We start from the raw sequence: 14,441 nt of genomic DNA, 5'->3' as shown, positions 1-14,441 counted from the left end.
TAGGACCTGGGGACTTCAGTTCCCCTGGAGCAAAGTGATAGTTAAAAGGCTGCAGCATGGGGCGTCTTGTTGATTTTTTTGTTCCCCTGGGGTTTTGTGTTAAATCCTCTCCAGGCATGCAAAGAACAATAATATTTTGGGAACGCCCACTGGGAAACATTGGCTGTACCCTCGGTTTCTTCAGGTTTGGAGTTGCTCCATTAAAGTGACTGAAGTCAAACGAGACGTTTCCACTTACACAGACGAGGAGCTGGAAACCCAGCTGCGTTGTACGTGAATTTAAAAAATGCAAGTTCTACAGAAAAAAAAAAAAAGAAGTTACAAATGTCAGGGCGGCTCTGTCTCTGCCTGCTCCAAAATCACTGGTAAGTGCAGGAGCTCTTGGATCCCATGGGAAGCCCTGGGCAGTTCCCCTTCCCATGCAAACCCTGCTGTGATGTATCAGGGAGCAAGCTGGCTCCCTCTCCGCAGCATGCGGCCAGCTGAGGTACAGCCCTGATTTTTAGGGTGCCAGACTTGCTGCCGCAACATCCGCACAAACAGCACATGCAAAACAGATCCTGTGTGACGCCAGGCAGCCCGGGAGCCAGCGGAGACACCCCATCCCTGGGGAGATTTTGGGACAGGCAGGGTCCGTGGCAGAGGGCTGCGGAGCTGAGCGGAGCAGGGGGAAGCGCTGGTGATGGGAGGCTTGCAAAACAGTTTCCTGTTTACTTGTCTCTTACTTTTTTCCTTGGTTAACTACGGACTCTACCTACTAAACTGTTGCTTTTACCAGCAATGCAGGGGAAAGCCCTGTCCCCTGCTGCCCCATTACCCCCATTCCTCCTCCCTCAACCAGCCCACAGCACCATCCGCTTGCAGCTGGAAAAGACCGTCCTCCTGGGTCCTTAATTGACATTTAATCCTTTCAGTTGATTAAAATAGTATATTAACCAGAAGACTCGGGCATAATGGGAATAATAGATATACGCAGGGCGTAATTGCATGGAGAGTGGGACTTCACTAAATGAGCTGTAATCCGTTGTTCTGCTGAAGAGGGGAAGGATTAGAGCACTGTTCTTTTTTTTGTTGTTGTTGTTGAAAGCCTCAGCTCTGAGGAAGCGATCCCCAGCTGGGGCAAACCAGTGTAACTCGGTGGGTTTCTTATTTATACTGTGGGGACTGGAGGCTATTTTAAAACAGGTTGGCTTACAAGGGCGAAGTGCCCTCTCTGTGCTTGCTAGCTTCGGCTTTCTAAGTGGCGAGCAGATGTGGACAGCCTGCGCCCTGCGTTGGGCTGGACCAGGCGTTTCGTGACAGCTCAGAGGTGAGGGAAGCACAACATGCCTTGTGGACCAGTGAAGAGCTGGCAGAAGCCCTGCTTTGGGTTTGCTAGACTTTGTCTCTTAGGGCCACGAAAGCCATCAGCTTCTCTGGCTACAAGTATCTGCTAATGTGGTGCTGATAAACGCTGTCTGTCTGGCCAACCCAGAAGCACAAGACTGGGTTAAGGAAAACTTGAGATTTTTTTTTTTTACAGTTTCCTTTATTTACTTTTTTTGTCTTTGAGCCTTAAACATTTATGCCTTTGTTTGGTTTTTGGTTCTGAGCCCTCCCTTCTCGCGGAAAAGGGCCCCGAACTAAAAACCAAACAAACTTGAAAGCTGAACTTCTAGTGAAATCGCAGCTTCCAGCAAAGCCAGGAGGGCCAAGGCAGCCACGCAATAGCTAGCAGAGGTCCGCAAGCATCACCTTGAGGGTGGGCAGCGCTCCAGCTCTAGCAGAACAGCACATAAGTGCATGTGTTTTGGAGTCGGTGGGGCAGAAGCAAGTGCTTGTACCAGCACAGAGGAGTTCTGAGCCAGGGCACAGCAGCAGCCGGATCTTTGCAGATCCTAGATAGCAGCCTTCCTCCATCCAGGAGGCTGAGCTGCAGTCCTGGGTACTGTCCCCTGTTGAGGGAGTCTCTGTCCTTTGGGACACTGGCAGGGAATGAGCATCCTGTCTATGCCACCTCTGTCTTGTCCCTGTCCCTCAGGGAGAGCTTTGGAGGGGCAGCCACCCCTCTCCAGGGGCCCTGGGAGCAGGAGGAATGAGGGTGCAGGCTGTGCGGGTGGGGGGAAAAGCTAGCTGTGAGGGACTTTTGGGAGAAGGGGTGGTTCTCTGCCCTCAGTGCTCATTCATGGGATGCAGTAAGGGGAGGGCGGTGGTAGCCCCTGCTAGTGCCGGCCGGCATCCCTCCCTGGGGACAAGGGTGTTCCTCTTGCCCCTAAAGGGTATAAGCAGCCCTGCAGCACCCAAAACTGCTCCTTGCCACGTGCCCAGCCCTTGTTTTGAGTGGGGATGGAGAAAGTTTAAGATGCTGGGGATGAAAGAGTGGTGTGGTGGAGATGTCCACCAGCCCCTCCCGAGGAAGGGCACCAGCCATACCCCAGCCGTGCTGAGCCCCCCACGGTCCTGCTCTGGGGCAGGAGCTGAGGCTGGCGAGTGTGGAGGGGGAATAGCAAAGCCTCAAGCCGGTTGTTCTTATTGCTTCTTTATATGGCAATGTTCCCTTGTCCTCCGCTGGGAGCTCCCAGGGCTGTTCCTGCCCATCCCTCCTTTGTGTCCCGCTCTGCTAGGAGCACCGAGGTTTTACAGCCTCCTCTGTGGATCATGGAGCACAAGGGCCCCTCCAAAATCCCCAGCTGGAGGGCAATCCCCGCTCCCAGGCTCTGGTGGCCCTCGTGGCCGGGCTGCATGGTGGCTTTGTGGCTGCGTGCCCTGGAGCCGACTCTTTGGGACGGCTCTGCAGCAACGGGACATGCAGAAATCCCCAAGGTTGCTCGCAAGACTCCCATGCCCTCCCATTGAGCTTTACTCTGGATTTTATGTTCCCTTTCCTTAAATAAAGAATAAGTTCTTGTTTTTAGAAACCCACTCATTTGTCCCAGTAATTTTCCTGCTGTCTCTCCGTTAGGGACTTTTCCTTCTGTCAATGGTACTGCTGCCTCCCTCCAGATCCAAGTGGAAGGCAGAGACTTGCTGCAGAGTTTTGTGGATGAAGCAGCTCTTTTGCAGGTCTCTGGCTGGTTATCCTCTGTTAAGGGCTCAGTGTGCTCATGTCTGCCAAGACCGCTGCCTGTCTCAAGCTGCATCTCTAGCTCTGACACCTTGCCAAGCTCTAGGGATTGCCCTTAACCTCTCTAATCTCGGGGGTTGTTTGGCCACACGTCTTGGTCAAACCACGCTGTGATGAAGGAAGAGCTGGTACAGGCAAGCTGCCACCCAAGGCAGAGGTGCAATGAATGCTCTACAGGCTCAAAGCATAAGCCTTAAGCATCTGAGCATCCATGATCTTCCAGCTCTGCTCAGTACCGCGATCTGCCTTCACAGGGGACCTGTAAATTAAACACGAACCTGACTCTGGTGCATTCCAGGGCTCACCAGCTCCTGCACAGGCTCAGCAGGCTGCTTGCCTGTGGAGCTTGCAGAGGGCAGAGAGCCCACAAAATCTGTTTTCTTGTGTGGTTTTGCTGTCTAAGGGCTGAGCTCATGCTCTGGGCAGTGGGAGGGGGATTTGTGGAGGTCTGCTATACCCTAAAACCCGTTTTCATGCGATTGGCAGGCTCCTAATAGTTGAAGCACTGCCAGGTTGGAGTGAAACTGGCCCACAGATTCAGGTTCTTTAAGAAAAGGGAAGGAAAACGGTGTGTGAAGTTACACAAATCTTTCTCCTTAAGAAATTGAGCTGAAACCATCTAGGCACTGGGAGCAGCTTCCTCAATGTTGAAGGGACCTGCACTTTTAGAAAGGGCTGAGCAGCCTGCAAACTGGGTTGACTGACAGCTGGGAAATGGGAGGCTGTGCATCCCAAGTTGCATCTGAACCTTGGCTTCCACTTGTGAAATGACCCCAAAATCTACAGCACCCTTCTGCATGCTTGTGGTTCTTCCCAGCCATGGTCCCTGGGGTGGGCACCAAGGTGGGCACCGTTAAGCTTTCCAAAAGGCCCTGGGCAGGGGACTGAGCTGCACTGCTGTGGTCTGGGCAGGCGGCGCCAGTCTCTGTCCTCTCTTGTGGTGGCTTTGATATGGTTTCTCCCATCAGGCATGGGTGGCCTGGACTCAGCTGTGGCATCAACTGGGGAGAACATGCCAAGGATCTCAGGTCTAGAGAAAGAGGATGCAAGGTGCTCCTCTTCCTTGCCTTCCCAAAGAGGTCCTCTAAATGATGTTGGGCGAGGACCACGAGGCCAGGCTCCATCTCACTTGCTCCAATGATGAGGAACATCAGCTCATCCCTGCCTGCTAGCCCCGATCAGCCTTTGCTAGAGCTCCTAAATTAATCCAGGAAGGCTGGGCTCGTACAGCTCCTCCAGTAACACCAGCCAGGTGATTTGTGCTTCCCATACAAATGCTTTTCTTCACGCTGCTGGCAGGAGAGGCTTTTTGTGTCTCTGATTAGAATTGCAAGAGAGGATAGCACTTGGCAGTATGCCGTAAAGAGCTGTGTTTATCCTTTATAATTGCTGCATGCTCCTCTGCCTCCTGCTGAACCACATCACCCAATTTTGGGCTGAGTCTAGGAAACCATGGGGCTGAGTTAAGTTTTCTATGCTCTAGAGTAGTCCACGAACAGGAAGAAAAATTATTTCTGATGGCAGATTTGCCCTGCTGCCCCAGGGTGTTGGGGGCTAATGTGCCCTTTAGGGTCACTTTAAGGATGCTGTTGGCAAATTGGACTCTGCATCACAGTGTATCTACCCTGGAGAAGGATAAGGAGGTAGAGGGAACAGACATCTGGGAGGTAGGGGTTGTGCTGTGGACTCAAATATGATTTAGATGTAATCTGGTTTAATCTATTTGCAAGAACATATTTCAGTCAGATACTGTACAGCTCTCCCAGAGGACAGGGGGTGATAATTCCCAGCCCTTCACCACCTAGAAGTAAGCAAAACTTTTTTAACTGCAAGAGCGTTTTAAGAAAACCATCTGCATGTCACGAAGTCACAAAGCCTAACCTGCTTTAGCTCAGAACAAGCTGTCAGCACAGGTTGAACAAGCTTCATTTGCAAAGTGCTCCTGCAGCTCTCCGCCAGCTGCCGGAACAGCTTACCCAACCCAAAGCATCTTCTGGCTCTCGCGACTTCCAGCAAATGCAAACATCAACTGCTCAGCTGCGTTTCCTCTCTTGCTTCTCCCGCAGCCCCAGGAAGGAGGCCCAGAGGTCTCTCCACGGCTGGCTGGGGCAAAGCAATGCTCTGCATATTGTCTCACCTCCTGCACATTGCAGCCAATTGGTGTCAGCTGCTAAAATGAGCCTAAAAGCTTGTTTTGTTAAACCCCTTGCTACAGAAAAGCATCCAGGCTGCAGTTTCTGTACCAAGAACTGGAGAACCCCCCGTCTCTCTGATAGTTTTTCTCAGTGGTGAATACCCATGCTGGTAAAGGTAGTGTTTGGGGGTTTTATTTTTCAGATTAGGAGAGGTTGGGCCCAGCTTCCAGCTACTGCTGCTTCTACCCTTCCTGTGCTTCTTGATCAGCAAGTCCTTCGCTATTTCAACACTGCAATCAAGTCTCGATCTTTGTGGTACGCTCAGCCTGGGCTTCTCAGGTCTCCCACGGCAGGACGGGATTTCTAGGCTGGGGACAGGGGTTTCTGTGTCTCCCCTCTAGCCTCTCTCATTTTTTGGATCTCACAGGACCCCGCTTGTCCTCTTCCCAGTCCCCCAGTACTGATCTGCTCCATACTTATTGCCTCCTGGCTGCTGGTAGGATGGGGAGAGCTCAGCTTCGGGGCAGGGCAAGGCTTTTCTGCCACCAAAGGGGGTCCCTTTAGGGAGGGGCTGAAGACAGACATAGGAAATAAAATGTTTTCAGATGTTCTGTCCGGGTGGCAGAAGCATCTGATGGAGACAGATGGGATTTGGCTTTTCCTTATTGGGAAAGCTCAGTTCCTGCAGGTTTTTGTGCCGAATGAGACGCTGAGCGAGTAACCAGCAATTTGTGGGCAGGGTGCTCGCCTGGGAACACAGTCCCGGCCCGAGTTCATGTTCTGCCTCATTTGAACAAGGGATATTATTTTGGGATGGATGATTTTCTGGGGATCTCCAAATGAAAGGGTGAGTTACATTAACCCTCGGAGGGAAAACAAGCTTTGAAATCTTAAAGCCCTTTATGAAAACATTCCTTGGTTTCTGGTGAGCTCAGCAGCTGCTGAGCTTTGCAGTGAGACCAGACGCCTTCCCAAAGGACACTCTCCCCCACCGTGGTCCACAGTCTTCCACAACGGCCCTGCTGCCACACAGAGACCCCCCTTTGGGAGGTGTTGGGCTTTTTATGCTGTCCTAAAAACTACCCTCAAGGCCAAGGTGGTAGGCGGTCTGGCATCTGGGAATGGACTAGCTCTAGCTTAGACACAGTCCCCACTTCTCATTCACAGCAGGACTCCTTTCAGAAAAGCCGATGACTGCTCAGTGCAGGTCAGATTAAAATAATCACAGGGATCCCTCCTGGCTCTGGGCTTTTGCAGACAACGTGACTAATCCCCCAATGCGCCTGCAACCCATTCTTACTAGAGGTGTGCACTGCCCACGCACGGCCCACGTGCCCTTCCTCGGTGGTGCCAGCCCTCCGACGCTGGAGCGAAGCCACCCACGACTGAGCTGGGGGCAGCCGGCTCCTCTTCAAAGCCCTGGACCTGCCGTGCACGTGGAGGATCTCCACTTACAGCTCCTAGATAGGAGCAGGCTTCTGCTGCCAGTGCCTCCAGCAGGATCTGGTGCGATGCTTCAGTGCTAGCTGGGGAGCACTGCCTTAATCCAGTTGTGCACTGGCAGAAATCAGGGCCTGAAGGGCAGGGTTGTGCCACTTTCCTGGGAGGAGAAAAGAACCTCCGGGTCCAACAGCCAGGGCTGGCTGGAGGGATGGAAACTGAACAAAACTTGATTTTTCCCTTGAGTCTCTATGGCCGTCCTGGATGGTGGGAGATGCTGAGGACAGATCACAAGCTCAAGGACAGCTAAGTAGGTCTAGGTACTTTGAACAAGCCCAACCCAGAGATGGACCACCATGGTCCAGCAGGCAGCTCGAGATCTGGAAACACAGAAATGCAGGCACGTTCCCAGGAAAAGCCAGCAAAACGGGTGACATCAGGAAAGTGCCTTCTGCACTGTGTCCTTGAAGCCCTGGAGACTGAGAGAGCTTCCCAATTAACTTCAGCCATCCCCTGCTTTTTTTTTTGCCCAGCTCGAGTGACTTGCCATGATTGTTCAGAGGGTGAGGACCTCAAAGAGATGTTTTTCCAAGCCACCATTTATCTGCAAATGATCTCTCCTAAGGATCAAATTAACCAGGTTCCCCTCCCAGCCATAGGCAGCAGCAAATGGACACTCTTTCCATTACTAGATACAGGCAAAGAAAAGAAACAAACCCAGATCTGTTGTATTTTTGTTGAGATATATCTCAACAAAAGTATTTTTTCACAAAGTATTGGTTTTCATGAAAACTGTCAGACTCAGATGATTCAAAAGTAAACTCTTCCGCTCTGATCGTATTTCACTCAGGGTATTAGGTTTAACAGTCCAGATCACATAACCTGGCAGATCAAAACCACCTAAATGTTGACTTTGCCGTTATGGTTTCTCCCTCAGGAAAAAATGCTTCCTCCTGCGAGATCAATTTTTCAGTCCAGTTCCAGAGGGGGAAAGCAAACATCAAACCACCAGCATTTCTCACAAGGCAGCAAGTTCTTTTTCTAATCAGTCCTAATTAATGATGATCAGAAAATCTTTAGTTAAAAAAAAACCCAGAACCAAACATGGAGTGTGTGTCCCCTCCCCCTTTATTTAAAAGCTTTTAATTCTGTCCTTTGGCCTCTCTCTCTCTCCACACAGAGCTCAAGTTCCTTTTTCTTTTCTTTTTTTAAAGCTGGTTGTCATTTCCTCTTCAAAATGCTGTTGCAATGAGGAACAAGCCCTTATAAAAATATCATTTTAGCCTTCCCCTTCTTCAGGAGAGAGGGACTGCCTCACCGTAAAGTTTTTGCTCGCCCTGCATGCCAGAAGACTGCAGCCTTCCCACCTCTTCGGAAACCAGCTGCAAACCTTCTTCCCAAATAAACCCCAAAGAGAAATGCCCCTTTGGCCGGCATCCAGCCGGCGAGCTGATCCTTTAGCTCCCCGCACCAAGAGCTTCACGGGGGCTGCTCGAAAAGCAGCCAGAGGTGGAGGACCAGGGATGGATGGTGGGTGTGAGGGAGCCGTGACCTGGCAGAGCGACAGAGAAGGAGCAGGCAGGCGGGGGCAGCGGCTGGGGACATCAGGGGAGCGGGGTCACCCGCAGGAGTTGTCACCGAGATCTGCAGGCTGACCCCTTGTGCCAGAGCTTGCGAGGCCCCGCTTGAGCGATGGGGATGAACGCATCATCCAGGGCTGGTCTGCAGACGGGTGGGTAATTCTGGACCCCAGCGCTTGCATCAGCATCCCTGCAGGGATGCGCTGCATCGCAAGCCAGCCCAGCTGGGATGGGAGCGAGGGTTCAAAGAGGAGGAGGGTGTCAGAGCAGGGCAAGAGGGCACCAGTAAGTCTGTCTTCCTTCCTTCTCCTCCATATTTGAATCGATATACTAAAGCGCATTGCTCCCTGCCCATGTGCCAGCGCTGCTGTCCTGCCCGAGCAACACCTCTGGGTGCAGACAGCGCGCACCCAGCACTACCACCTTCGCACCCTGGCACACGAAGACTGAGGCGAGTCAGTTTTGTTCCTTTATTACACATTGCCCAGGCGTGGTAAAGCTGCAGCAGCCAGCCCCAGGCCCAAAAGCAGGCCGTGGAGAGCTGTGATTGGAGAGACCTTTGCAAAAGATTGCCAAAATGGCAAAGATTTTCATGTTGGGCAAAGATTCCCTTTAGTCTGTGAAGTTGTGGCTGCAGCTGAGCCCAACTGCTGCTCACCGGAGCGACCCAAGCCCATCCCCCCGAAGCCCACGTCGCTATTGTACTCCAAAGGAAAGATGAAGATACTTTTTTGACAGACCTCCAACTAGTTTGAGAGATGTATAAGCATTTTACACCCTACAGCGTGTAAAGCCTCCCCCCCCCACCTCCCTCCACATACGCATGAACAGAGCATCTGTCTATCTGCCCCCCCCCCCCAAAAAAAACCCCCAAGGCATCCCAGAGCAGCAGTGATGCTTCGAATCAGAACTGCAAACACAGGGTGCATCTTTAACCTTCCCAAGCACTGACAGTCTAAACGCTAAGCTGCTTACATGGGCTAATGGCAATATATCCGTGCTGCGAGGCTTCATCTTTCCACCCCCCCACCCCCCCCGCCCCCCCTCTTCTCCGCTTCCCACCTTTCTCCATGTCCTTAAACCAACACTTTCTCACTCAAACCCCTTGGCAGATCAAATACAGTGTAGGCAGCATGTTCCCAGGGAGCTGCACGGCGTACAGGGCATGAGAGCCGAGTTCAGCGTCCAACACGGACGAGCTCATCCAGCTGTAGGAATCCCAGCCCAGAACACAGTCCAGTGTATCCCCCCCTCCCACCCAAAACACGTACACGACAGTGTCCAAGTCCACACATCCAGGGAGGGTTGGGAGCTACAGGCGGCTACTGCAGAAGTCGGAGAGAGGGAAGAAGGTTGGTGGTCAGCAGCTGCTACGAGGAAGAGCTGAACAGGTTCAACACGGAGGAAGGAGGAGGAAAAAAACCAAGAACAAACTCAAAAGGGGGCAAAGGGGGGACACTGGGATTCGAGGGTTGGATGTCTACCTTCTAGGCAACAGCCAGCACAGGAGAAGAAAGGGAGAGTTGGTGTTCGGTTTGTGGGGTGGGGTTTTTTGGTGTCACTCACGATAGAAAACATATTCGGTGTAAGAGGTCCAGATCCTGTCATCTGTCTGGTCATGGGCGAAGGCACAGGTGCCTGTGGAGTTGCAAGCCACCATGTGGAAGCCAGCATCGGCCAGTTTATCAAAGGCTTGCTCCAAGAAGGTGAATTTGAGGTAGTACCTGGAGGTGTACCTCTCCGGGGGTCTGTCCGGGTCCCTGCTCTCGTTCAAGGTATCCCCAAAGACCTCCTTGGCCAGCGACGTCTTGCCACAGACCATGATCCGTGCCACCCTGCGGAACTTGGCATCCGTCTGGCTGTCCCTGCCCAGGGTGTAGGAGCCCCGGTAGCCGATGGTGATGAAACCTGCCCTGCGGACATCGGTGCTGGCAGCACCGGTGCCGGTGGTGACAATCCCCCCGGGGCCACCAGCCACAGCGCTGGGGAGCGTGGCACTGGCGGAGGTCAGGTTGCGGGTGGCATCCGCGTTGGGGGAGAGCTCCTCTGGGTCGCTTTGGCATGGGTCATCTCCCAGCGAGTTCTGCTTGCTGAGCTTGGGGGCCAGCATCTTCACAAGCTCCGGCAGCATGAAGTACTCGGCCTCTCGCTGCAGGCGGCTCCTCTCTGGGAAGTGGTCGGGCAACACCAGCTGCTGGTCCCTCATGTAATCCAAGATGTAGCGGAAGAGGAAGCCGTCCCGATCCACGAAGAACCGTCCCTTGCTGTCACGGGCCAGGGAGCGGACGTTCTTCTGGGTGAACATCTCCCAGAGGAGCGAGCCAGGCACGCTGACCAGGGTGGGGTGGCGGGTGATGTAGACTTGTCCACCCACATTGAGTTCAATGATCTCAGGGAAGGGGAATTCCTCGCTGGGTTTGGCACAGCCCGTGTTGTCTGCCAGGGCCATAGTGAGCTACTGCTGCCTTCCCACCTGCAACAAAAAGCAGCAACGTGCCAATGTTAAGCCTGCCAGCAAACGCAGCCCATTGTCCCACTGATCCCAAGCCGCATCGCACTCGCTTTGGGTCAGCAAGCGGTGCAGGATCAGGCCCCTGTCTCCCCAGGCATCTGGAAGTCAGCTTTCTTCCCCAATCCCTGGCTCTGGGAATAAGCAGCATTATCTACTGCCGCCTTCCCTTCCGCAGCGCAAGAAGGGAAGAGCATTGCCCGTGGTCTGAACACGCCATCTCCACCTGCAGCCCTCCCGATGGTCAGCTCCTGGGGCTGGGGCTCAGCACCTTTGCCGAGGAAGGCTCAGCAACACCGTACCGATGTTAATAACAGGAAATCCAGAACCGTCACACCCTGGGTCTGACCGGCGACCCGCCTGGCCCAGCATCCTGCCGGTCAGGAGGAGGTGCTGAGCATGCCAAGGGAGGACCGCATTACGGCACAGTGTCTCCTGCCGAGCCAGTGAGCTGGAGGGGAGTTTATGGTCCCACGCAAGGAGCACCCACAGGTCTGCCAGAAAAGCAACGCTAGATATGCTATAAAGGACGGAGCGACAGTGCCTTTTGGCACTCCTGCTCTGTCCTTGCTCCTGGAAAGTACTCGACAGAGACTCGAGGCCAAGCTGAGAGCAGGTGAGAGATGGCAGGGTCTCTCCAAGGGGCTGGGACCAAGACAAACACTGGTACAGCCTCGGGCCAGATGCCATCTTTTTATACATTTTCCAAAGGCAAGAGGATTCATAGGCATCTCTTGACACTGCAAATCAGCGCTTACATAAACCTGGTTCAGCAGACGGACTCTGGATCCAGCCTGGCCGAGCCGTGCTCTGTGCAGGGATTTGGGAGACCACAGAGAGAAGGGGTTTTCCAGCACTGCTCCGAACTGCCTGGCAGGGTCGGCCTCAAGCTCTGCCCGCTCCCCTGTGCAATGTTAGTTCATCCCTGGGACTGCTTTGAAGTTGGCAGTAGCTGCCTGCACCCCCCCCCCGGGACTGGTCCCACAGCCAAGAAACAACACAAAGTCTGGCCCCGTCCTTGTGTCCTGCCGTGAGGCTTCACAGGAGCAGCACAGAAGGATCCTAACGCAAATTTCAGAGAAACTGAAGGGCAAAAATAAAACTCTGTGGGCACTTTTGGGTGGTGGGAAGAGCTGAGCCTGCATTTCATGGCCACACGCCTCCTCCCAGCTCGTAGGGATGTTCAGGGAGAATCGGTTTTGAACAAAGAGTGACTTGGGCGAACCTCTGCCAAGGAAGAGGCTGCAAAGCTCGGACAGAGGGTTGGCGCGGTCCACCTGGCTTCCAGCTTCCCAAATCCTCTCCCGCAGTGGCTTTTAGTCCCTTTCCCTGACGACATGCCCACCCCGCTGCTCCCCTGCTACGGAAAACCCGGCGGGAGCCCGCCCGTGCCGGGAGCTCATCTGGCAGGAGCCAGATCCCTTTGTCACGGGTGGCGGAGGCTGAGGGCTGCCCACAGCAGGGCTAGGAGTTTGCGGGACCGGGGTGTGCGTGTGTGTGTGTGTGGGGTCACACACAAGAAAAGCCACCCCCCCCCCCTTCCTCCTTCATGCCCGGAGCACCTCTGCTGGAAGGCTGCAACCCTTCCCCGCACCCGGCAAAAAAAACCCAAAAAACCAAAAAAAAACCCCCAAAACCAAACCCAGCGGGACACCGACGGGGACACCGGTTCCAGGAGCCGGCGCCGTCCCCAAGCCCTCCCCGGCGTTGTACCGGCCGGGGGACGGACCCTCTTCTCCCTCAGCCCGCTCCATCCCAGCGGGGCTGGGACCGCCCCCCCCCGGCCCCGTTACCTCCGCAGGGCGGCCCGGCCGCTCCGCTCCGTGCCGCTCGCTCGGTCCGGGTCCGGGTCCGGGTCTGTGTCCGTGTCGGTCGGTCGGTCGGTCCGTATCCGTGCCGGTCGGTCGGTCGGTCGGTCGGTCCGTGCCGCCGCTCCGCTCCGTTCTGCCCGGCCGGCCCTGGCCCTGCCGTTTTATGGTGGGGAAAGCGGCGAGCGCCATCCCCCGCCGGCCCCGGGCCCGCCTCGCCCCCGCCCTCCCTCCCCGCCTCCCCCGCCACCGGCTCGGCTCCATCCCCATCCCCGCACCCATCCACCGCCCCCCCCCCCCCCCCCCCCCCCACCATCGGGAAGCTCCGTGCCGGGGCCAGGCGAGGCCAGGGGATTCCGGGGGGGCCCCCTCTCCAGCCCCCGGCAAAGCAGGATTTGGCTCTAATGCCATTAACCTGGCTGGGCGAAAGCATTACGGCAACCCCGGCACCCCCGGCAGGTCCCGGGGAGGGGGACACAGACAGCGGGGGCTGCCCACCCTGCACCCCCAGCCCCAGCCCGGGCACGGGAAGGGGGTGCTGGCCCTGAAGGTGCTGAGGTGCGGTGCACGAAGCGCTTCGCACGCTCGTGGCATGGCGGTGGTGGGAATAGGTGCCGGCCCTCTTTGCTCCTGCGGGTGTTTGGCAGGGGACCGTGGCCAGCCGGCAGCCCCAGCCCGGCCAAACTGGCCTGGCACCATTTCAGCTGGCTGGCCAGTTGTGGGGCTCAGCATGAAGCGCAGCCCCGAGGGGCTCGGTGGGCTCGGGGAACCACGGGCAGATGCAAGACCCTGGGTGAGAGGTGGAAGCGGTCCCCCAAACCGGCTGGTTGACAGGGCATCCTTCATCCCTCCAGCCTGGCCTGGCTGTAGCCATCCTCCCGCTGTCCCAGCTCATGCCCCAAATCCCACATCTCCATTGCCACAGGGTGGTGCATCTCCATGCTGCTCAGATAGGAGAGGGCAGCTCCGACGAGCACGTATCATCTCTCATTTGGTACCCGGGGCAGTAACGATACAGAGCAGGATGCTCAAGGACCGCAGATCCTTGTCCAAAGGGCCACTGCTTGTTGGAGTCCTTTCTGCTCTCTCTTCACCTATATTAGCACCTATGTCAGGGCTGGCTGGGGGACACCTCGAGGTCCACGTGGCAATGCGTAGCCACAGAGCCCCACAGCTGGCCAAGGCTGGGCAAAGACCGGGAATGAGGGATGGAAACAAGGTCACTTTTCTGCCCCAGACTATTTGCTCAGGGTCTGTTGAAATATTCCACTTGTTTGGTCCATATTGCTGTTCCTGGGATAATTTTATATCCTTGAGCTGTAGGGACTGAAGTCCCCTTTCTCAAGGTATGAATAACACCCGGCGGAATTGTAAAGAGCTTAGCCTGTGGTGATAGCCTCTTTGTTAGTGTTGGTAAAGCCAGGCATGAGAAGAGAGAATCTCTCTCTTTTGTGTTTGTTTAAAAAGGCCAGTTTTCTGTAAAGATGGGAAAATACAATGACTGCAAACAACATCTCAATATTTGCCCATTTCCTAGGAGTCTGATGAAGGCAGCCTAAAATCCAACTTTCTGTGACAGCGCAGCTGACCCGAGTTAATCTATGAGTTTAATTACATGTACCTGTCAAATTTTGTAAGGGCAGAAGATACAATTTCTATCCCACCTAAAGATCAGATCCCACACTGAGTCTGGGAACTTAGGTCCAGGGAATTTTTCTGTTTGGGTTTCTCATTGCTGTTTTCTTGTAGCCCAGCAGTGCCATTGCAGAGATGTGTGATACGGTCACCTAAAGTACAGTTAGAGATGGGATGTCTCTCTGAATAAACAAGCCAGTATGCTGTTCCCTGGGTCTGTCAGTATTTTGG

The 14,441-nt window shown here is 54.6% G+C and overlaps 1 protein-coding gene across 3 annotated transcripts in view; it reads right to left on the bottom strand.

Moving 5' to 3' along the window:
• The window catches only part of LOC126050206 (BTB/POZ domain-containing protein KCTD12-like), a 44,463-nt gene extending 31,764 nt beyond the window's left edge, over nucleotides 1-12,699 (bottom strand). For 2 of the 3 annotated variants that reach the window (XM_049827788.1, XM_049827789.1), the window contains exons 1-2: nucleotides 12,561-12,699; nucleotides 9,825-10,731 (exon numbers count right to left, since the gene is read on the bottom strand). In XM_049827788.1, coding sequence (XP_049683745.1) covers nucleotides 9,825-10,707 — 883 coding nt within the window. In that variant the 5' untranslated portion in view covers nucleotides 10,708-10,731; nucleotides 12,561-12,699. Of the gene's footprint in view, nucleotides 1-4,423; nucleotides 10,732-12,560 lie in introns of those variants that run through there. The other variant, XM_049827790.1, reaches the window with a different exon arrangement.
• Nucleotides 12,700-14,441: the final 1,742 nt, after the last annotated feature.

Source organism: Accipiter gentilis, chromosome 24, assembly GCF_929443795.1.
Source record: "Accipiter gentilis chromosome 24, bAccGen1.1, whole genome shotgun sequence".
Classification (NCBI taxonomy): Eukaryota; Metazoa; Chordata; class Aves; order Accipitriformes; family Accipitridae; genus Astur; species Astur gentilis.
This window is presented reverse-complemented; position numbering and strand designations above follow the sequence as displayed.